General features: G+C 40.7%; 1 protein-coding gene across 1 annotated transcript; it reads right to left on the bottom strand.

Moving 5' to 3' along the window:
• Positions 1–1,830: 1,830 nt before the first annotated feature.
• On the bottom strand, positions 1,831–23,768 carry NOP2 (NOP2 nucleolar protein). Its single transcript, XM_075842978.1, has 17 exons — positions 23,646–23,768; positions 21,557–21,701; positions 19,217–19,256; positions 19,057–19,124; positions 18,660–18,973; positions 18,520–18,569; positions 15,917–16,011; positions 15,526–15,716; positions 15,323–15,412; positions 6,722–6,809; positions 6,312–6,452; positions 6,036–6,175; positions 5,590–5,679; positions 5,308–5,430; positions 4,437–4,534; positions 3,794–3,924; positions 1,831–2,507 (listed from the first exon to the last, which is right to left on the bottom strand). The coding sequence occupies exons 2-17, from the start codon at positions 21,660–21,662 to the stop codon at positions 2,152–2,154; spliced, it is 2,121 nt and encodes a 706-aa protein (XP_075699093.1). The 5' UTR covers positions 21,663–21,701; positions 23,646–23,768; the 3' UTR covers positions 1,831–2,151.
• Between the last annotated feature and the right edge of the window lie 1,447 nt (positions 23,769–25,215).

The raw sequence follows: 25,215 nt of genomic DNA on the forward strand, positions 1-25,215 counted from the left end.
TTGACGTTACAGGCCCAAAGCCTGAGGCTGCACTACTGTGTGGCTCCAAATCACCCCATACATCACCACGGAGGCTCCCCGATCGTCTGGAAATGAAGGGCTCGGCCCCAGACGTTTTGCTTAGCTCGGTGTTGCCTTTCAATGTATTATTTTTTTTTTAAAGAACAGGAAAAGGATCTGATCCGAGTAACAGGAAGAAGGAAAATCTTACCCAAGGTTAATATGGTAACGAGAGGCGCCTAGTACTGATGAACACAGAGAAGGGGAGCAGTGATAGTTACTCTCAGGAAGAGCAGGCATTGCATATGTATTCACACCCACGTCTAATGATGAAGACACATATAGAAATCAATATAAGCAATTTGTCTTTAAAGTGGCTCTTAGTTTGAAGGACAAACGGCTATAAGAGGTTCTAAAGGGCTTTAACATTGATGGTCTGTCCTTAGGATAGGCTATTTATGTTAGATTAGTGGAGGTCCGACCTCCGGGAGCCCCGACGATCAGCAGAATGAAGAGACTACGGCACTCACATCCCCTTCATTGTTCATACAAGCACAGCAGTATCGGCAGGGGTCCAAAACGTCCGATCCCCACCATTTAAGCATTGATCGCCCATCCCAAGGATAGACCATTAAAGTTACAGTCCCGGAGAACCCCTTTAAGCAGGGACATGACTACATACGCTTCACCTGCTCCACCTCCCGGGCCACTCAGCAACATTAACAAAGTGGGAACTGAACTGCCAAAAACACCCCGACACCATTTTTTAACTTGGTCCTGAAAAGTTTCGCCGTCTATCTCGGAGCAGCACCCGTCGTGTGACGTCCCAGAATTCCACACTCTCCAATTACAGGCACAGCTGTCAACTTCCATGCATGGAGGGTAGAGAATGGAGACAGCTGCCCAGTCACACACCCTGTCTGTGGTCAATAAAGACGTCTCTATCGGTGACAGATGATGGGAGAACCTCAAGTGGCCGGATAATCGCACAGACGGCGGGAGACTCCAGTCATAAGAACAGAACTTGAGACGAAAATAAAATCTGCGACAAGAAGGGAATCGAAATCACCTCCGCATCCAAGTATAGCATTGGGGGGAGCAGTTTAATTTAAAAATAATAATAATACTGAAAGCTTTTTTCCAGCTGGCAAAACTCAAGCCCATGATGGTTTTGTGGCCGGTGCCTCCCTCCGGGAACTGGTGGCGCTGCAGTCAATGGATACTACCTTGTAGCCGAAAAATAGAACACTGACCCCTATTTAACAACCACCACCCATTTCTATAGATACGGAGCACATGTATTACATATGCGGCGCTAGTGCTATATACCGCTGTGCACCCCCAACAATTAATGATTGAGGAAGAGCGGCAGTAACATGAGAAGCGATCCCGTAAACGTCCCATCTCACCACAACGGTGCGCACCATCTGCCCCTCCTATACACTGCCTGGCAACCAACCGAAAAGGACATTTAGTAAGGGGCGCAGATATCTTCCCGAGCGCGTGAATGGGGGGCTCTAATGCACTGCTGGCAAATGTTAGCAGATTCGGTCAGGATTTAGGCGTGGAAGTCTGAACACGGGCAGAGATTTATCCTCTCAATGCTCCCCTGATATGTCCCGTTTCAGCTGGACGCCAGGCACAATACGCCGCTCCCATTCTTAGAGCTGAGAGTATATGGGGAGCACTTTGTACCCACGCTTTATGGGCATATTATAGATTTTCTCTTAAGACAGCGGGACTTTAATGCGTCCAACATCTGGCCGCATTCTTCCTAACATGAGATTCTCAACATTTCAGGACCAGCGACATACAACACAGACAAATCAATGGTTTGTATCCAATTTATAATAAAACAAGAAAAAAAAGTCACAGATGACAAAATCAGCAGAGAGCCCATGACATGGAGAACATGTCTGCAGAGCATCTCACCCGCCCTAGACAGTCCAAGCTCCCGCAGAGCATCACGTGATCCTGGAGAGTCCACGTGTACAGAACACCTTGCACATACGAGCACATTCCCTGGCCATTTCATGGAGTCCAGCATGTGTCTGCTCGTCGTCCTAGACCGATGGGGATGGAGGGTCCCTGATCAGGGACCAACGCCGAACAGGAGGAGATGGTGATTGAGGTCTGGAGGAGGCCAAGGAACTATTTACTCTTCTTTTTCTCTTTCTTCTTCTTTAATAAAAGCTTCTGTTTCTTCAGGAACATCTTCTGCTTTTTCTTATGCTTCAGATTCTTCTGTTCCTTTGTTTTTGGTGGGGTCTTCTGCCCGGGTTTACCCGGTGGGGTCTTCTGCCCGGGTTTACCCGGTGGGGTCTTCTGCCCGGGTTTACCCGGTGGGGTCTTCTGCCCGGGTTTACCCGGTGGGGTCTTCTGCCCGGGTTTACCCGGTGGGGTCTTCTGTTTGTGAGCTGCAGGTTTGGCGCTTGCTTCCTTCTCTCCGGCTTCTTTCTTTTCTGGGACATTTGGGTCAGTCTGATCAGCGCTGGTTCCTTCGGTCACTTGAATGGGAGAGATAATTAGAGTTAAATAAAAAATTGCAGGACAACCCTGAGTACATTGATAAGCAGAGGTCAACGAGACCCCTCCCCCAAATCGAAAAAATCCTTTTTCTATTATGACAAATGGAAATATTTGGGAAAAATTTACCAATACTGGTAAAGCGAGAGTCCATCACAGTACTCCTCAATGTGGCGCACACCCCTAGGAGGAATAACACGCAAGCTTAAACCGCCAACAAGAAAAATGGAGGAAAAACTGGACAAATATGTCACACAGTCTCTCTGAAGCCCCCGGCCATACATGGGAAAAAAAAGGCTTCATCAATACGGCGCCAATTTTAACCCATTGCTTTACTGCACAGCCCCCATTAGCAAGTAAAGGTCCTCGGGTCATCCTCTTCTGTCACACAAACTCTAAACAGCCATTTCTTATCTGCTTTTGGGAAAGCTGGGTGACCACCATAACGAGGCATCTTTGACACGTGTGATTTTAGTAAAGCGGACGACTCCTGTACAAGCCGTAATGGCGGCCACATCCGTGGTCACGCAGCGGCACAGGATGAGAAAACGTCACTATACGCTGCAGACTCAGAAGTTCTTCAACTATCTAATATACTTTGTGTTTCAATTGCTAAACATTTTTGAGATCTCCGTTTCCTGTCAGTGAATAAAAACTGAAAGCCTGTGTTGATAATCTGCTGCTCTCAAAGCTGCAGGATTTGTCCGGGGCTTGTCCACACGTAACGGATTTGCTGCAGAAATTTACGCATCAACTAGCAGACAATCCGCTCCATTTCATGCATTTTTTACTGCCGAATATCGTGTGGATTTTTGCTGCGTGTTTTTTTAAGGGCTGTGTGATGGGGATATTTCTTGTTCCTGTGATGTCATTTCCACAGTTGAATTTCTGGACGGATGACATTTGTTAAATCTCACCCACTTTGCTGCTACTTTATTCCGCTGCGTATTTTTCATCTGCAATTTCGGACAGAAAATATGCAGCAGTTCCGTTACGTGTGGACGAGCCCTAAGAGCTCGGTTTTTTTCTGCCAGACATGTTCAGTCTTCATACATCTCCCCCATATAAGGCTAAGCCGCTAATGTCAAATCTTGGAAAACTCCTTCAAGCTTTATTTAAACAAAACTGAAAACAAACAGAGCATGAATGAAAGGGATGCTGGGAGTTGTAGTACCCCAGGAGCAGTAATACCGGTTTACCTATAGCCCTGGACTATATGTACCAGCAAACATCTTTCTGTGGGATGCAGCCGGGGAACATCACTCACCTTCTTTAGTAGACGGGATGGTATTTGAAAATTTGCGAAACTTGGCGATAAAGAATCCGTCCATGTTGTGAGTGTGAGGGTAAAATCTGCGCGTCAGGCGTAGGGACTGGTGAAACCGCCTCTCCTTAAATCTAAGGAAGGAGTTAGAAGAAAATGTCATTCAAAATCCCGGGTTCCCGATAAATCACTTTATAGAGAATCACTCCCCACTTACCCCCAAAATAACCAATCAAGAATGATCCTACTGGTCTGGACATCTGGCCGTGCGCCACATTTCTGAATTGTTTTATAGACTCTTGGCGGCACGCTCGACAAAAAGACTTAGCTTAACTGGAAAGGGGGCGGGGTCTAGCAGAAAAGAGCCGTGGCTTTACGCTCCGACGTGCGCCAAAACGAAGCCAATCAAGAGGTGGTATAAGGAAGCGTCTAACATGTCTAGAAAGATGCGCCAAATTTATCATACAGCGTGTGTGACCGTGATAAATTTGGCGCATCCCCTACTGCCTGGTCTAAATCTTTGACAATATTCGTAACTCTGCTCCAATGTCTTTGTGTGCGCAGTATAGAAGCGGTCAGCAGTAAAGCGGAAGTGCACAGGGCTGTCTGCTGCAAACCTGACAGGAGATCCCAGCAGGGTCCTCACCTCACAAGTCCTTCTTTGCCAAAGTCTAGACCTGTTGGTACAAGCTTGATGTTTCGTTTCTTCAGGGCGTAATCCACCACGCACTCGTTCTCCTCCACCTGTAGCCACAAACCACAGAAGTTCAGACATAAAGAGATCAGGAGACGGACAGTGTGTATTCCCTAGTGTCATACAGCTAGATTAAAGGGACACCAAACCTGAAGCCTTTATTATCTCTATTCGTTGTCCAGGTGAATGTGATCTATTGCTTTCTGTTATCACCCATTCTTTAGAATGGGGGAGAGGTGCTGTTCTCCAATGCAATGAGTAAAAGGAATCCCCCAAAAAAGTTCTACCCCCATGATCGCTACTTAAGGTAACATATCTTCAAACCTTTAGATCCTGCAGGAACATTTACAACCACGGATATGACTGATATTTGACATCACAGACAACGATGGCCTATCACTAGTAAACGCCATCATTGGCACCTTTTAAGGAGTTCTCCGCTTTGGACAATCCCTACTTGTTAGAAGGGTTTTTGACAATAAGCAGATCAGGAAGAGTCCCCAAGCGATCTGCTGTAAGAAATTTGGCAGTAAGTGTTCAATTTCCCTGCAGCGCCACCACAGGGGAAATTAGGCATTACAGTGTGTATTTATATCAATGGCTGTCCATGGAATGCAGGACAGGACAGGTCCTCCAGAGCGAGAGACGCTCTTTGTAACCTCTTTACAGGCGTTTTAAAAGGGAGATAAACAAAAAACAGCTTCAGTTCTTCGATTAGTGACCATTTTGGATTGCAAAAAGGGTGTCATGGGACACGTCTTCCCGATAGGTAGGTTTCCTTGCATAGAGATATGGGGGCCTATAGTATAAGTGAGAATCTTACTGTGATAGAGCAAGTACAATAGACCAGGAATCCACCACTTGTAGACCGGGCATCAAGAGAGTCAATGGCGCTCAGGATCAGCTCCTTCTGGATGTGCGCGCATCTCTGGACGTCCTGTGCATTCTGTATATACAAGATAAAACGATGTAATACACAAGCACCAACTTACAACCTACTCATCCATTCTCCATCTAATAACTCTATACCTATCTCAGCGCTGACCACATGGGAGGTGTAGCCATTGCTTCCCTCCTATTTGACCGCAATGTCCGCGTGACCCACCTTGTTTGTTTTCACAGCTGGATCTTTACTGATGATCCCCGTTCCGCTGCACGGAGCATCCAGGAGCACCCGGTCAAATCCTCCAAGAACCTGGTAGTTGGGAGAAGAAATGCTTAATATATAAGAGCACGTGTAATGAAGCAGAGCATATGTCCCTTCCCAGATCTTCCTCAACATCTCACCCTGCAAATAGTCATCTATTTCCCTATCTAGCCCCCCCATAAAATGATCTTTCTATGATAATGTGAAGGGGATAAGCGGCCAATATACCATTTGTGCTGCTTATCTGGTAAAAAGCAACAGAATCAGACGGATAAAATCCTGGCTGACCACTGTTCCCCCTTAACAAGAAATATCAGAGGTCAGTGTGGTTGGAAAAATGTAATGTCTACGGCCAGGTTTAGAGGGATAACAATAATTTTTTATTCCGTTCTGCAATTACGCACCTTGGCGATCTGCCGACCATCATAATTGCTGATTATACAGTTTGAGACTCCCAGTCTATGCAAGTTTCCCACCACACTACGGAGCCGCTCGGAATTCATGTCATTGGCGACGACCACCCCTGTATTCTTCATCAGTTGGGCTGCGGACAAGTAGTCATGGTCATGTGACTGAACACGTTCAAGAGGATTGCAAAAACCGTAACGCATCAGAACGTCCGCGGCTCTTTCAAGGAAAGGTAAATATCTGATAGCGACTGAGCTTTCCTCCATACTCACCCATATAACTGGTCTTGCCACCAGGGGCACAGCACATGTCCAGAACCCGCTCGTTTTCTTGAGGAGCTAAGGTAATAATCGGTAGGAAGCTGGAAGCTCCTTGTAGCATGTAATGTCCAGCCAGATACTCAGGAGTGGCGCCTGGAAGGAGAAAAGACAATGATGGGAATTTACATTTCATATGCCGGTCTTTATCTAAAGTTTTAAAAATTTGTCAAGTCCAGTGAGCGGCACAAAAGTTGCAACTTGTTGCGCAAAACGCGAATTTTGTGCCATTTGCAACTTTTCTATGCCAGAAAACTGGTGTAGAACGAATAATAAATTACCCCTATTAACTGTATAGTCTATGCCCCAGTCATACTGAGAACAGGACTGTGCCCATGCTTAACACCCCTCTCTTCCAAACTTACCAATTGGCACAGAGGAATCATAAATGACCAGTCCAGTCTTTGACCATTTGCCCAGAGGATCCAAATTGACTCCACGGTTGATAAGAGCCTGAAAAAAAGCGGTAAAAGTGAGGAAAAATTAAGCAAGTGTAAAGGAAAACAATGAAATATTAACCCCTTCCCCCTGCTTGCATTCTGGGCCCTAATGTCCAAGCCATTTTTTACATTTTTCCATTGTCACATTCGAAGAGCCGTAACGTTATTATTTTTGCGTCGGCATAGCTGTATAAGGTCTTGTTTTTTGCGGGAAGACTTGCAGTTTTTATTGGTACCATTTGAGAGTAGATGCGACTTTTTGATCACTTTTTATCACATTTTTTTTAAGTCAGGATTAACAGAAAACAGCAATTTTTCCATTGTTTTTTATTTTATTTTTTACGGCGTTCACAGTGCGGGTTAAATAATGTAACAGCTTTATAGTCGGGGTCGTTACGGACGCGGCGATACCAAATATGTGTAACTTTTTTGCTTTATTGTAGTTTTTTTTAATAGTAAAGCATTTTGTAAGGGGAAAAAGTGGGTTTTTCATTTATTTTTTTTCACTTTTTTTTAAAATTAACTTTATTAAACTTTTTTTACTTTTATACTAGTCCCACCAGGGGACTTCACTATCCTCCGATCGCTATTATAATACACTGCAATACTTCTGTATTGCAGTGTATTACTGCCTGTCCGTTTAAAATGGACTGGCATCTACTAGGTCATGCCTGCGGCATGATCTAGCAGGCATTCGCTCCAGGCAGACCTGGGGGCCTTTATTAGACCCCCGGCTGCCATAGAAGACACTGACACTCGGCGATTTTATCGCCGGGTGTCAGTGAGATGAGAGGGAGCTCCCTCCCTCTCTCCAAAACCATTCAGATGCGGTGCTCGCTATTGTGCACCGCATCTGAAGGGTTAAACGGGTGAGATCGATACTAATATCGATCTCACCCGGCAGAGCAGGGACGCCCCCAGCCCTCAGCTGCCTCTGGCAGCTGAGAGCAGGGAGATTTGACAGCTCCCTGCTCTGTTTACTTTATTCTACAGCAGCGACGTAGAATGGTGGCGCTGTAGAATAAAGCCCATTAATGACCGCCGTGAAAAGGCTTATCGGCGGTCATTAAGGGGTTAAAGCCAAAACTATACAAACATACAGTCCTTATAAGAGTATAACAACCAAAATATCCATATTAAATGTCTATGAGGTGGGAGGACTGGAGTCTCATGAGTCAATATTGCAATCCACGACAGCTATCCAATTACATTTTCTTTAATATATATATATATATATATATATATATATATATATATATATATATATATATATATATATATATATTCTTGTATATAGGAGCAGTATTATAGTAGTTATATTCTTGTATATAGGGGCTGTATTATAGTAGTTATATTCTTGTATATAGGAGGCAGTATTATAGTAGTTATATTCTTGTATATAGGGGGCAGTATTATAGTAGTTATATTCTTGTATATAGGGGCAGTATTATAGTAGTTATATTCTTGTATATAGAAGCAGTATTATAGTAGTTATATTCTTGTATATAGGAGCAGTATTATATTAGTTATATTCTTGTATATAGGGGGCAGTATTATAGTAGTTATATTCTTGTATACAGGGGGTAGTATTATAGTAGTTATATTCTTGTATATAGGAGCAGTATTATAGTAGTTATATTCTTGTATATAGGGGGCAGTATTATAGTAGTTATATTCTTGTACATAGGGGGCAGGTATTATAGTAGTTATATTCTTGTATATAGGAGGCAGTATTATAGTAGTTATAATCTTGTATATAGGGGCAGTATTATAGTAGTTATAATCTTGTACATAGGGGGCAGGTATTATAGTAGTTATATTCTTGTATATAGGAGGCAGTATTATAGTAGTTATATTCTTGTATATAGGGGCAGTATTATAGTAGTTATATTCTTGTATATAGGAGCAGTAATATAGTAGTTATATTCTTGTATATAGGAGGCAGTATTATAGTAGTTATATTCTTGTATATAGGGGGCAGTATTATAGTAGTTATATTCTTGTATATAGAGGGCAGTATTATAGTAGTTATATTCTTGTATATAGGGGCAGTATTATAGTAGTTATATTCTTGTATATAGGAGCAGTAATATAGTAGTTATATTCTTGTATATAGGAGGCAGTATTATAGTAGTTATATTCTTGTATATAGGGGGCAGTATTATAGTAGTTATATTCTTGTATATAGAGGGCAGTATTATAGTAGTTATATTCTTGTATATAGGGGCAGTATTATAGTAGTTATATACTTGTATATAGGGGACAGTATTATAGTAGTTATATTCTTGTATATAGGGGGCAGTATTATAGTAGTTATATTCTTGTATATAGGAGCAGTATTATAGTAGTTATATTCTTGTAGATAGGGGCAGTATTATATTAGTTATATTCTTGTATATAGAGGGCAGTATTATAGTAGTTATATTCTTGTATATAGGGGGCAGTATTATAGTAGTTATATTCTTGTATATAGGGGGCAGTATTATAGTAGTTATATTCTTGTATATAGGGGCAGTATTATAGTAGTTATATTCTTGTATATAGGAGCAGTATTATAGTAGTTATATTCTTGTACATTGGGGCAGTATTATAGTAGTTATATTCTTGTATATAGGAGCAGTATTATAGTAGTTATATTCTTGTATATAGGGGCAGTATTATAGTAGTTATATTCTTGTATATAGGGGCAGTATTATAGTAGTTATATTCTTGTATATAGGGGCAGTATTATAGTAGTTATATTCTTGTGTATAGGGGGCAGTATTCTAGTAGTTATATTCTTGTATATAGGGAACAGTATTATAGTAGTTATATTCTTGTATATAGGAGCAGTATTATAGTAGTTATATTCTTGTATATAGGAGCAGTATTATAGTAGTTATATTCTTGTACATTGGGGCAGTATTCTAGTAGTTATATTCTTGTATATAGGGAGCAGTATTATAGTAGTTATATTCTTGTATATAGGAGCAGTATTATAGTAGTTATATTCTTGTATATAGGGAGCAGTAATATAGTAGTTATATTCTTGTATATAGGGGGCAGTAATATAGTAGTTATATTCTTGTATATAGGGGGCAGTATAATAGTAGTTATATTCTTGTATATAGGAGGCAGTATTATAGTAGTCATATTCTTGTATATAGGGGGCAGTATAATAGTAGTTATATTCTTGTATATAGGGTGCAGTAATATAGTAGTTATATTCTTGTATATAGGGGGCAGTATAATAGTAGTTATATTCTTGTATATAGGAGGCAGTATTATAGTAGTCATATTCTTGTATATAGGGGGCAGTATAATAGTAGTTATATTCTTGTATATAGGAGGCAGTATTATAATAGTTATATTCTTGTATATAGGGGGCAGTATTATAGTAGTTATATTCTTGTATATAGGGGGCAGTATTATAGTAGTTATATTCATGTATATAGGGGGCAGTATTATAGTAGTTATATTCTTGTATATAGGGGGCAGTATTATAGTAGTTATATTCTTGTATATAGGGGCAGTATTATAGTAGTTATATTCTTGTATATAGGGGCATATTATAGTAGTTATATTCTTGTATATAGGAGGCAGTATTATAGTAGTTATATTCTTGTATATAGGGGCAGTAATATAGTAGTTATATTCTTGTATATAGGGGCAGTATTCTAGTAGTTATATTCTTGTATATAGGGGGCAGTATTATAGTAGTTATACTCTTGTATATAGGAGCAGTATTATAGTAGTTATATTCTTGTATATAGGAGCAGTATTATTGTAGTTATATTCTTGTATATAGGAGGCAGTATTATAGTAGCTATATTCTTGTATATAGGGGCAGTATTATAGTAGTTATATTCCTGTATATAGGGGCAGTATTATAGTAGTTATATTCTTGTATATAGGGGCAGTATTATAGTAGTTATATTCTTGTATATTGGGGGCAGTATTATAGTAGTCATATTCTTGTATATAGGGGGCAGTATAATAGTAGTTATATTCTTGTATATAGGAGGCAGTATTATAATAGTTATATTCTTGTATATAGGGGGCAGTATTATAGTAGTTATATTCTTGTATATAGGGGGCAGTATTATAGTAGTTATATTCTTGTATATAGGAGGCAGTATTATAGTAGTTATATTCTTGTATATAGGGGGCAGTAATATAGTAGTTAGATTCTTGTATATAGGGGCAGTATTATAGTAGTTATATTCTTGTAAATAGGGGGCAGTATTATAGTAGTTATATTCTTGTATATAGGAGCAGTATTATAGTAGTTATATTCCTCTATATAGGGGGCAGTATTATAGTAGTTATATTCTTGTATATAGGAGGCAGTATTATAGTAGTTATATTCTTGTATATAGGAGGCAGTATTATAGTAGTCATATTCTTGTATATAGGGGGCAGTATAATAGTAGTTATATTCTTGTATATAGGAGGCAGTATTATAATAGTTATATTCTTGTATATAGGGGGCAGTATTATAGTAGTTATATTCTTGTATATAGGGGGCAGTATTATAGTAGTTATATTCTTGTATATAGGAGGCAGTATTATAGTAGTTATATTCTTGTATATAGGGGGCAGTAATATAGTAGTTATATTCTTGTATATAGGGGCAGTATTATAGTAGTTATATTCTTGTAAATAGGGGGCAGTATTATAGTAGTTATATTCTTGTATATAGGGGGCAGTATTATAGTAGTTATATTCTTGTATATAGGAGGCAGTATTATAGTAGTTATATTCTTGTATATAGGGGGCAGTATTATAGTAGTTATATTCTTGTATATAGGGGCAGTATTAAAGTAGTTATATTCTTGTAAATAGGGGGCAGTATTATAGTACTTATATTCTTGTATATAAGGGGCAGTATTATAGTACTTATATTCTTGTATATAGGGGCAGTATTATAGTAGTTATATTTTTGTATATAGGGGGCAGTATTATAGTAGTTATATTCTTGTATACAGGGGCAGTATTATAGTAGTTATATTCTTGTATACAGGGGCAGTATTATAGTAGTTATATTCTTGTATACAGGGGCAGTATTATAGTAGTTATATTTTTGTATATAGGGGCAGTATTATAGTAGTTATATTCTTGTATATAGAGGGCAGTATTATAGTAGTTATATTCTTGTATATAGGGGCAGTATTATAGTAGTTATATTCTTGTATATAGGGGCAGTATTATAGTAGTTATATTCTTGTGTATAGGGGCAGTATTATAGTAGTTATATTCTTGAATATAGAGGGCAGTATTATAGTAGTTATATTCTTGTATATAGGGGCAGTATTATAGTAGTTATATTCTTGTATATAGGGGGCAGTATTATAGTAGTTATATTCTTGTATATAGGGGCAGTATTATAGTAGTTATATTCTTGTGTATAGGGGCAGTATTATAGTAGTTATATTCTTGAATATAGAGGGCAGTATTATAGTAGTTATATTCTTGTATATAGGGGCAGTATTAGAATAGTTATATTCTTGTATATAGGAGGCAGTATTATAGTAGTTATATTCTTGTATATAGAGGGCAGTATTATAGTAGTTATATTCATGTATATAGGGGGCAGTATTATATTAGTTATATTCTTGTATATAGGGGGCAGTATTATAGTAGTTATATTCTTGTATATAGGGGCAGTATTATAGTAGTTATATTCTTGTATATAGGGGCATATTATAGTAGTTATATTCTTGTATATAGGGGCAGTATTATAGTAGTTATATTCTTGTATATAGGAGGCAGTATTATAGTAGTTATATTCTTGTATATAGGGGCAGTAATATAGTAGTTATATTCTTGTATATAGGGGCAGTATTATAGTAGTTATATTCTTGTATATAGGGGCAGTATTATAGTAGTTATATTCTTGTATATAGGGGCATATTATAGTAGTTATATTCTTGTATATAGGGGCAGTATTATAGTAGTTATATTCTTGTATATAGGAGGCAGTATTATAGTAGTTATATTCTTGTATATAGGGGCAGTAATATAGTAGTTATATTCTTGTATATAGGGGCAGTATTATAGTAGTTATATTCTTGTATATAGGGGGCAGTATTATAGTAGTTATATTCTTGTATATAGGAGGCAGTATTATAGTAGTTATATTCTTGTATATAGGGGCAGTATTATAGTAGTTATATTCTTGTATATAGGAGGCAGTATTATAGTAGTTATATTCTTGTATATAGGGGGCAGTATTATAGTAGTTATATTCTTGTATATAGGGGCAGTATTCTAGTATATTCTTGTATATAGGGGGCAGTATTATAGTAGTTATACTCTTGTATATAGGAGCAGTATTATAGTAGTTATATTCTTGTATATAGGAGCAGTATTATTGTAGTTATATTCTTGTATATAGGAGGCAGTATTATAGTAGCTATATTCTTGTATATAGGGGCAGTATTATAGTAGTTATATTCTTGTATATAGGGGCAGTATTATAGTAGTTATATTCCTGTATATAGGGGCAGTATTATAGTAGTTATATTCTTGTATATAGGGGCAGTATTATAGTAGTTATATTCTTGTATATAGGGGCAGTATTATAGTAGTTATATTCTTGTATATAGGGGCAGTATTATAGTAGTTATATTCTTGTATATAGGGGCAGTATTATAGTAGTTATATTCTTGTATATAGGGGGCAGTATTATAGTAGTTATATTCTTGTATATAGGGGCAGTATTATAGTAGTTATATTCTTGTATATAGAGGGCAGTATTATAGTAGTTATATTCTTGTATATAGGAGCAGTATTATAGTAGTTATATTCTTGTATATAGGGGCAGTATTATAGCAGTTATATTCTTGTATAGGGGGCAGTATTATAGTAGTTATATTCTTGTATATAGGAGCAGTATTATAGTAGTTATATTCTTGTATATAGGGGCAGTATTATAGTAGTTATATTCTTGTATATAGGGGCAGTATTATAGTAGTTATATTCTTGTATATAGGGGCAGTATTATAGTAGTTATATTCTTGTATATAGTGGGCAGTATTATAGTAGTTATATTCTTGTATATAGGAGCAGTATTATAGTAGTTATATTCTTGTATATAGGGGGCAGTATTATAGTAGTTATATTCTTGTATATAGGGGGCAGTAATATAGTAGTTATATTCTTGTATATAGGGGGCAGTAATATAGTAGTTATATTCTTGTATATAGGGGGCAGTATTATAGTAGTTATATTCTTGTATATAGGGGGCAGTATTATAGTAGTTCTATTCTTGTATATAGGGGCAGTATTATAGTAGTTATATTCTTGTATATAGGGGCAGTATTATAGTAGTTATATTCTTGTACATTGGGGGCAGTATTATAGTAGTTATATTCTTGTATATAGGGGCAGTATTATAGTAGTTATATTCTTGTATATAGGGGGCAGTATTATAGTAGTTATATTCTTGTATATAGGGGGCAGTATTATAGTAGTTATATTCTTGTATATAGGGGCAGTATTATAGTAGTTATATTCTTGTATATAGGGGGCAGTAATATAGTAGTTATATTCTTGTATATAGGAGCAGTATTATAGTAGTTATATTCTTGTATATAGGGGCAGTATTATAGTAGTTATATTCTTGTATATAGGAGCAGTATTATAGTAGTTATATTCTTGTACATAGGAGCAGTATTATAGTAGTTATATTCTTGTATATAGGAGCAGTATTATAGTAGTTATATTCTTGTATATTGGGGGCAGTATTATATTAGTTATATTCTTGTATACAGGGGGCAGTATTATAGTAGTTATATTCTTGTATACAGGGGGCAGTATTATAGTAGTTATATTCTTGTATATAGGGGGCAGTATTATAGTAGTTATATTCTTGTATATAGGGAGCAGTATTATAGTAGTTATATTCTTGTATATAGGGGGCAGTATTATAGTAGTTATATTCTTGTATATAGGGGCAGTATTATAGTAGTTATATTCTTGTATACAGGGGGCAGTATTATAGTAGTTATATTCTTGTATACAGGGGGCAGTATTATAGTAGTTATATTCTTGTATATAGTGGGCAGTATTATAGTAGTTATATTCTTGTATATAGGGAGCAGTATTATAGTAGTTATAATCTTGTACATAGGGGACAGTATTATAGTAGTTATATTCTTGTATATAGGGGGCAGTATTATAGTAGTTATATTCTTGTATATAGGAGCAGTATTATAGTAGTTATATTCTTGTATATAGGAGCAGTATTATAGTAGTTATATTCTTGTATATTGGGGGCAGTATTATATTAGTTATATTCTTGTATACAGGGGGCAGTATTATAGTAGTTATATTCTTGTATACAGGGGGCAGTATTATATTAGTTATATTCTTGTATATAGGGGGCAGTATTATAGTAGTTATATTCTTGTATATAGGGGGCAGTATTACAGTAGTTATATTCTTGTATATAGGGGGCAGTATTATAGTAGTTATATTTGTGTATATATGAAGTGCAGGTACAAGATGACTGGTGGTAAGAATGTACTTAGGAAGAATACATACCTGTGCCAAGTCACGTCTTCTGGTCTTTAAAGTGTTGGTTCTGATGGTTATTGGACGATGAACCTCACAGGACTCCAGAAAATCAACCAACTTCAGAGAACGGAACAGAGATGAAGTAATGGTCAGTTTAGAAGATTGGGAGAAGGAAATCACGTTGTAGATTATAATGCATTTTCATACAATTAAATATTACAAATAATCACCTCCGACACTGGAAACAGGTCACTGAGCATTTCGATCATGTAGTCACCGTAACTGTAGTAGGTGGCAAGATCCCGCCGAAGGACGGACAGGTATTCCTGCCTAGAATGCTCGCCACCACGCTTGGAAAAATCTTGTAATACAGATACGATATCCTTAATCCTTTCTTGCACACTGGTGAGGTCCACGGAGACTGCACAGTGATGTAAGGAGGTGGACATGACAATGATTGTGTACTGGTGGTGGGGGATCAGCACTGGATTTGGGGATCACATTTAAATAAAACCCCACATATGGATTTGACTTACAAGCTTCTCCCTCCCATTAATAAGGAAAACTGGATTCCCCCAGCCATGACGGTTTTTCATTAGAGACCATCAAAAATAAGGATACGTTGGTTTTCCATTTCCTCTGAGGTTGGGAGGGTAAAATGCTCATCACCTTCCACATTGAGCTGAATGTCTGATTCATCCTCTGTCTCTTTCTCCCTGTATTGAATGACACATTGTTATGAGCGTTCCATGGTTTGTATATTATTAACCCCTTAGTGACCACTAATACGCCTTTTTACGTCGGTCACTAATGGGCTTTAGGCTAGGCTGACGCCTTTTCACGTCAGCCTAGTCTAAGTCCTGCACGGGTCTCCCGTGCAGGCTGGAGCCGGGGCTCTGCTGTCTGATGACAGCTGAGCTCCTGCTCCAACGCCCGCGATCGAAGTTTACTTCGATCGCGGCCGTTTAACCCGTTAAATGCCGCCGTCAATAGCGACCGCGGCATTTAACTTTGTTTAGAGAGGGAGTGCGCTCCCTCTGTCACCCATCGGCGGCCCGCGAATGAAATCGCGGGTCTCCGATGGGGTGTCATGGCAGCCGGGGGCTTGATAAAAGCCCCCAGGTCTGCCCTGGACATATGCCTGTCAGGACGCGCCGGAGGCACGTCCTAACAGATTGCCTGTCAGATTTACACTGACAGGCAATAATGCTCTGGTATACGAAGTATACCAGAGCATTATAGCAGCGATCGGAACATCGCACAGTAAAGTCCCCTAGTGGAACTAATAAAATAAGTCATCAAAGTGAAATAAAGATTATTAATAAAAGGTACAGTAAAAAAATAAATAAAACCATTTTTTTTCCATAAAAAGTGGTTTTATTTAGTAAAAGTGTAAAAAAAAAAAAAAGTACACATATGTGGTATCGCCGCGACCGTAATGACTCCATTAATAAAGTTAATATGTAATTTAAACCGCAAAGTGAACACCGTAAAAAAAAACCGCAAAAAACCATGGTGAAATTGCAATTTTTTTCCATTGCCCCCCAAAAAAGTCATAATAAAAATGAATCAATAAGTCCCATGCACCCCAAAACAGTACCATTCAAAACTATGTCTTGTCCCGCAGAAAACAAGCCCAAAAAATCACTACATTGATGGAAAAATAAAAAAATTACGGCTCTTGGAAAGCGACGATGCAAAAGCAAATAATTTTAGTTCAAAAGGGTTTTCATTGTGCAAAAGTCGTAAAACATAAAAAAACCTCCACATATGTGGTATCGCCGTAATCGTACCGACCCATAGAATAATGGTAATGTGTTATTTACGTCGCACTGTGAACGGCGTCAATTTAAAAACGCATAGAACAATGGCGGAATTTCAGTTTTTTTTTTATAATCCCCCACAAAAAGGTTAATAAAAGTTAATATAAAAATTATATGTACCCAAAAATGGTGCTATTAAAAAGCACAACTAATCCCGCAAAAATCAAGTCCTCATACAGCTATGTAGACGGAAAAATAAAAACGTTATAGCTCTTTGAATGCGACTATAGAAAAACGAATAAAATAGCTTGGTCATTAGGGTGAGTTAGAGACTGGCACATTGTGTAAAAAATAATACTGGCCAGTCAGCAACATTATGGAGGTGGCAGAGAAAGAAGGGCAGAAGGCAGATAAGGAAGAATGGAGCCCATCATTATGGAGAAGGAGGCAGAGAAGGAAGGGCAGGGCGCAGCACTATGGAGCAGGAAGGAAGGGCAGATCTCATCACTATGTTTCAGGAAGCAGAGAAGGAAGGGTAGAGCACATCTCTACGGAGCAGGAGGGAAGGGCAGAGCGCATCACTACGGAGCAGGAGGGAAGGGCAGAGCGCATCACTACGGAGCAGGAGGGAAGGGCAGAGCGCATCACTACGGAGCAGGAGGGAAGGGCAGAGCGCATCACTACGGAGCAGGAGGGAAGGGCAGAGCGCATCACTACGGAGCAGGAGGGAAGGGCAGAGCGCATCACTACGGAGCAGGAGGGAAGGGCAGAGCGCATCACTACGGAGCAGGAGGGAAGGGCAGAGCGCATCACTACGGAGCAGGAGGGAAGGGCAGAGCGCATCACTACGGAGCAGGAGGGAAGGGCAGAGCGCATCACTACGGAGCAGGAGGGAAGGGCAGAGCGCATCACTACGGAGCAGGAGGGAAGGGCAGAGCGCATCACTACGGAGCAGGAGGGAAGGGCAGAGCGCATCACTACGGAGCAGGAGGGAAGGGCAGAGCGCATCACTACGGAGCAGGAGGGAAGGGCAGAGCGCATCACTACGGAGCAGGAGGGAAGGGCAGAGCGCATCACTACGGAGCAGGAGGGAAGGGCAGAGGGCATCACTACGGAGCAGGAGGGAAGGGCAGAGCGCATCACTACGGAGCAGGAGGGAAGGGCAGAGCGCATCACTACGGGGCAGGAGGGAAGGGCAGAGCGCATCACTACGGAGCAGGAGGGAAGGGCAGAGCGCATCACTACGGAGCAGGAGGGAAGGGCAGAGCGCATCACTACGGAGCAGGAGGGAAGGGCAGAGGGCATCACTACGGAGCAGGAGGGAAGGGCAGAGCGCATCACTACGGAGCAGGAGGTAGAGAAGGAAGGGCAGGGCGCATCGCTACGGAGCAGAAGGGAGAGAAGGAAGGGAAGAGCGTATCACTATGAAAAAGGAGGCAGAGAAGTCTGACTAATTTTTACCTTTTACTCTTTTTCTTCTGTTTCTCCGCGGCTTTCTCAATTGGAAGAAGCTAAAACAAGGCGGCAAATCAAGATTAATAAATGTAAAACAAATGTATTTAGAGTTAAGCGTGCGGCCTCAACAATGCTAAGAGACCTACATCGCCATCACCATCTTCATCATCGTCATCAGAGGAAGCTCCATAGTCATCTTGCAGATCATCACTGTCTGAAAGCTCCTGCCCTTCCACAGGTTCATCATCTCCACTCTCTTCTTCTTCCTCCTCCTCCTCCTCTTCTAGATTTCCAGGTTTTTCTTCTCCACTGTCCACTTCCTGGTCACTGGAATCTTCCTCTTCTTCCGTATCTTCTTCTTCCTCCTTCTTCAGTCTCTTAGCAGGTTTCAGCCACTCTGAATTATCATCGCTGAACCCCGACAGTTTTTTCTTCCCTTTCTGGACCACTTGTGCATTACCTAAGGAGCAATCCGATAATATAAATGGCGGTAACATGTAAGAGGCGTGTGCACCACGTGATGGAGGCGGAACCTTCTCTTACCATTCTGTTTGGCTTCTGGTTTACTCGGCTTTGCTTTCGGTTCTTTCACTTGTCGCCTTTTTGCTGCTCTATTAAAGGGTTAAGAATAAATATGGTAAAAATTAATCTAATTAAAGGACTCTGAGAAACCAACAAGTCACACGCGGCAGGAGATCCTCACCTCTTTCTGCCGCGGCTGGACAGGCGTTTTACTTCGGCGTCTGTTAAAAAGGAAATAAAACGGAATTAGATCTACTATATCAATAGTAACAAACGCTTAAAGGGGATCCGTCAACAGCAACAGGGCCTGTGATTCTATTACGGATTATAAATGATGGCCGTGTAATAATAATCTTCTTGTAAACATCAGGATTGGTGAAGAGATGAGTGATATACTAATGAGGTCTATGTGACTATTAAGCTGAAGGCAGCGGCCTTTTTTTTTGAACCCCGCACATGCTCAGTTGTGATGTTGAGGCCCTGGCTGCCAGTAGAGCGCCCTCTGTGTATATAGGTTATAATACACCACAAATAAAATACACTATGAATCACAGAAGATTTAACACAGAACATTTAAATCTCAAATCATGGGACATTTTAAAGGGGTTTTCTAGCTTCTGACAACTGATGACCTATCAACCGGATAGGTCATCATTACATGATCTGCGGAGGTCCAACACCCGGGCCCCGCACAGATCAGCTGGTCCATTGCACTGGACGTACAAGCCGGAAGCAGTCAGCTCCGGCCACGGAATAGCGGCCGAGCTGCAGCAAGACCGCTGTGCTATGTAAGGAGCCAACTGCTTCCGGGCTCTGTCCATGGCATAATGTGCAATAACATCCGGTGCCCGCAGGCCATCGGCAAGGGGGCCAGGTGTCGGACCCACACCGATGACATCGGAATTTGCGTAGTTACGGCATGGTTGGGAGTTACGGAAATAGGGTAAATCGCTGATCTACGCTGTTTCCGTAACTCCCATAGAACTGAATAGTAGTTATGGAAACAGCGTAGCTCGCATGCCACGCTGCTTCCGAAACTGCGTTCACTAATATGGGACTTACAGAAACAGCGTATCTCAGCGATTTACGTTGTTTCCGTAACTCCCGACCATGTAATCAGGAAGTGGCCGGGAGGCCGCATGAGCACAAAAGCTAGAACGGGGTTTAGGGGGCCCCGTTCTAGAGATAGGTGCGGGTCCCAGACGTGGGACCCGCATCTATCTGACATTTATGACATATCCTGTGGATGTCATAAATGTCCCTCATGGGAAAACCCTTTAAGCTTTATGTACATACACCCGGGAAGCCCCTTAAAATTCCATCAGCAAATTCCTAGGCTCATCGGCACAGCCCTACTCTAAGATATTAGCATCGTTTTATGTAAACATTTGCAACATTTTTAACCCCTTCCCCCTGCTGGCATTCTGGGCCCTAATGTCCAAGCCATTTTTTACATTTTTCCATTGTCACATTCGAAGAGCCGTAACGTTATTATTTTTGCGTCGGCATAGCTGAATAAGGTCTTGTTTTTTGCGGGACGACTTGCAGTTTTTATTGGTACCATTTGAGAGTAGATGCGACTTTTTGATCACTTTCTATCACATTTTTTTTAAGTCAGGATTAACAGAAAACAGCAATTTTTCCATTGTTTTTTATTTTATTTTTTACGGCGTTCACCGTGCGGGTTAAATAACGTAACAGCTTTATAGTCGGGGTCGTTACGGATGCGGTGATACCAAATATGTGTAACTTTTTTGCTTTATTGTAGTTTTTTTTAATAGTAAAGCATTTTGTAAGGGGAAAAGCTGGGTTTTTCATTTTTTTTTTCCACTTTTTTACTAGTCCCACTAGGGGACTTCACTATCCTCCGATCGCTATTATAATACACTGCAATACTTTTGTATTGCAGTGTATTACTGCCTGTCCGTTTAAAACGGACAGGCATCTGCTAGGTCATGCCTGCGGCATGATCTAGCAGGCATTCGCTGCAGGCAGACCTGGGGGTCTTTATTAGACCCCCGGCTGCCATAGAAGACACAGACACTCGGCGATTTTATCGCCGGGTGTCAGTGAGATGAGAGGGAGCTCCCTCCCTCTCTCCAAAACCATTCAGATGCGGTGCTCGCTATTGTGCACCGCATCTGAAGGGTTAAACAGGTGAGATCGATACTAATATCGATCTCACCCAGCAGAGCAGGGACGCCCCCAGCCCTCAGCTGCCTCTGGCAGCTGAGAGCAGGGAGATTTGACAGCTCCCTGCTCTGTTTACTTTATTCTACAGCAGCGACGTAGTTTGGCGGCGCTCTAGAATAAAGCCCACTAATGACCGCCGTAAAAAGGCGTATCGGCGGTCATTAAGGGGTTAATTGCTCCATTGCATCTTAAAAAAAAAGGAGCTTTGCAAATAGTCTCAATCTCCTATCGTTTTGTGTATACAGCTCCCTTGCAGACCTATGTGTCTCCATGGTTACAGGTTACAAACCCTTGTTACATTGCTAGGCTGACTACAGGCGACTCTCACCGTCACTCAGTACTTTGCTCAGCTCGTTCTCGGCTCCTGGCTGCTTTCTTGATTTCCGGCCCGGTCCCCGGGGCACTTTCTTAAGAGGGTCTAACTTCCTACCCATGATGTAAGTTCGGGGATACGGCAGAGGTGTTCTGAGCGTCTGTAACAATAGCAGAAAGTACGTTTCAGAGTAAATACCAGTTCAACGTAAAATAGAAAAGAGACAGCACTGTACACATATGGTCAATATTTACATCAGTCCTTGTCCCCAGAGCTTACAATCTAGTCCTCCTATCTCACACACACTAGGGTAAATTTCATAGGAAGAAAATGAACATATAGTTTTGTTTTTGGAGTTATATATGGGTTTAGACCGACCTCATAAAATATATATTCATATGTAACGGGTTTCTTATACTCTACCAGAACCCCAAAGCGGCAGCACTAACAACAGAGAGAGACGGGGAGCGAGCAGCGGCTACAACCTCTCTCCTGTCCTGGTAGTTTGCTACAATGTATCAGTGCTAGTAAAATGTATCAGACTGCAGTCCAGACTTTAGTTCACAGATTAGCTAGACTGGATACGATAGTAGCAAACCCTCAGTTGTGATAAGTATTAGATCTGTGAAGGTTTTCAGACTATAAGAAAGTTGCAGAACTTTTCATTATGATGATTAGAATCATATTACATAAAACCTTCAAAGTAATTTCACATGCTGCAGATTTTCAGTGAGGATTCCTCACCGCAAATCCACAGGAAATGACAGTACAATCGTTTTTTTAATCCACAGTTCTCAGTTCTGTAGCAGATTTTCACCCCTTCAATGTCTAGGGGTGAAATCAGCAAAATCTGCAAGTAACACATGCGGATTTTGCGACAGAATCCCTGCAGATGTCTTCCGTTACAAGTGGATCTAGTTTAATGCACAAGACTGCTGGTTGTTATCGGAAACCGTCAGCAAGCTTTTTGTCAGACACCACCACCAAGCTGTGTGCAGACACTGCATTAGTAAGAAATGCTGGAATATTTCAGTTCTGAAATTGTTAACTCAGCTGTGGAGTATAATACGGGATGTAGCTTAGAACAAGATATGTAATGTATGAGCACAGTGACTCCACCAGCAGAATAGTGAGTGCAGCTCTGGAGTATAATACAGGATATAACTCAGGATCAGTACAGGATAAGTAATGTAATGTATGTACACAGTGACTACCGGCAGAATAGTGAGTGCAGCTCTGGAGTATAATACAGGATGTAACTCAGGGTCACTACAGGATAAATAATGTAATGTATGTACATAGTGACTACCGGCAGAATAGTGAGTGCAGCTCTGGAGTATAATACAGGATATAACTCAGGATCAGTACAGGATAAGTAATGTAATGTATGTACACAGTGACTCCACCAGCAGAATAGTGAGTGCAGCTCTGGAGTATAATACAGGATGTAACTCAGGATCAGTACAGGATAAGTAATGTAACGTATGTACACAGTGACTCCTCCAGCAGAATAGTGTGTGCAGCTCTGGAGTATAATACAGGATGTAACTCAGGATCAGTACAGGATAAGTAATGTATGTACACAGTGACTCCACCAGCAGAATAGTGAGTGCAGCTCTGGAGTATAATACAGGATATAACTCAGGATCAGTATGAGATAAGTAATGTAATGTATGTACACAGTGACTCCACCAGCAGAATAGTGAGTGCAGCTCTGGAGTCTAATACAGGGATGTAACTATAGCAGATACCGATGTTGCAGTCACACCTCAGCCCTAAACCCTGAAAAGGTGGGGTGGGGGGGGGGGGGAAGATCTGTACTATGAATAACTTTGATAAATGGGTAGGGGATGCTTTGTATTGGGGCTCAGGAGCCTCACACTACACCTGCCTCCCCATAACCCAGGCCTGAGTTCTACTTGAATTCTATAAAGTAACACACAAAATAACAGCTGCAAAAGTTTTGACACACATTTAATACAAAGTTCCACCTAAGATAGTAATAGTTCAAGGAGTATTCCTTCCCGATAATATCAGACCTATAAAGAGGCCTCTATAACGGGCCTTAATGACATCAGCCCCGGGAGCAGCTGGAGACCCGTACCTGAGACCCGCAGCCCTGCTCGTCGCTCCTTGTTCCTCACGTGTTTGAGGAGAGTCGCCTGCTGATGACGTCAGCGCACACGTCCCGTCGACAGAGAGACGTGTCCCATCACGTGACTAAGGGGTGATTTCTTTTTCCGCTTGTCCCTCATCAGCAACCGTAGAGTGCTAAAACTTTGTTTGATCTTCGGGAAAATGGCGACCGTTTACTAACAATGTAAGAACAGTTCGACCTCTAGTGTAAAGCTGGTAGTGAGAATAGACACCTATGTGCGCCGCATCATTTTGTGTGAATTCGTTTACATTCTACTTATCCAATCTGGCTGGTCGTAACAATTTTGTTCCTAGGGCTTATTTCATCAGCAGATAGAGAGTATAAAGTTGCTTTTAGCATTTCGGGTATTTTAATCCAATATATTTTAACAACACAGATTGCAGATGTTCCACATCCGTTGGTCACGCGTTGTTATGCACAATTTTCAGTGATTTCAATGAAGCGCACCGCACGACGTAAGCCCAGACATGCGCAGTGACTTCCGTACCCAGAATGAGCGGGTCACAGTTTTTTTTTCTCTTATAAAAGCCCATGCACATGACTGTAATACTGATCAGTAATATGGCACCTAGACCCATTCTATACCTCTGTGGCATGTTCCCAGGGGTGTACATAGAAATCATAGGGCCCCATAGCACAAGTCAAAATTGCGCCCCCCCTATCCCGTCCTTACCACCGATCATCCTGCTGTTGATCATACGGGTGATCAGACACAGAAGAAATATTTACATTCTGTGACTCACAGGTGACGTCTTCTCTGACTGGTGTCGTCCCGCCATAACGACTTCTCCCGACCATGACTATTTCTCTGCAGAGTTTACCACCCCGATGTCTTCTGCTCCTCACTTAATCCTCCCACTGTGCCCCTGAAAACAAAATACCCCACACTGTCCCCTTGAATAAAAATGCCCCAGAATGTGCCCACTGAATACAAATATGCCCGACACTGCCTCTGAATACAACATGACCCACAATATGCTTAACAAATTGCCCTACAATATGCACCCCAAGTAAAAAATATGTTCCACAATGTGCCCCCTGAATAAAAAAGATGCCTCACAATGTGCCCACTGAATAAAAATTGCCCAACTGTGCCCACCGAATTAAAATGCCCCCCCTCACAGTAAGGAATAGAATTCTCTTCTGCCAATAATCCAACTCTGTTCCCATGAGCCACCGAAAAGGCCTGCGTCATAAAGAAGGCACCATGCGGCAGTGTTTGTATATCTCCTTGTAGATGATTGTATTGAAAACTCTTCATGCCGCTGCGGCTCCCATTGCCAGGGGTTTTGGGGAAACAACCCCTTTAATTAATCACTGTATAATTAAAAGTTCTGCAACTATGAAGTAGATTTACTATTGGGCCTGCGCCGGAATTCTTTGGAATTTTGCGCAAAATGCGGTGCATTTTTGGCAGACTATGTCGCATCTCGTATTGGACATTTTTATGTCCGAAATACGCCAAAAAGAACAGATGTTAGTGCTTGGGTGTAGCTTAGAATGCAACAAAAACTTT

Source organism: Rhinoderma darwinii, chromosome 11 (assembly GCF_050947455.1).
Source record: "Rhinoderma darwinii isolate aRhiDar2 chromosome 11, aRhiDar2.hap1, whole genome shotgun sequence".
Taxonomy (NCBI): domain Eukaryota; kingdom Metazoa; phylum Chordata; class Amphibia; order Anura; family Rhinodermatidae; genus Rhinoderma; species Rhinoderma darwinii.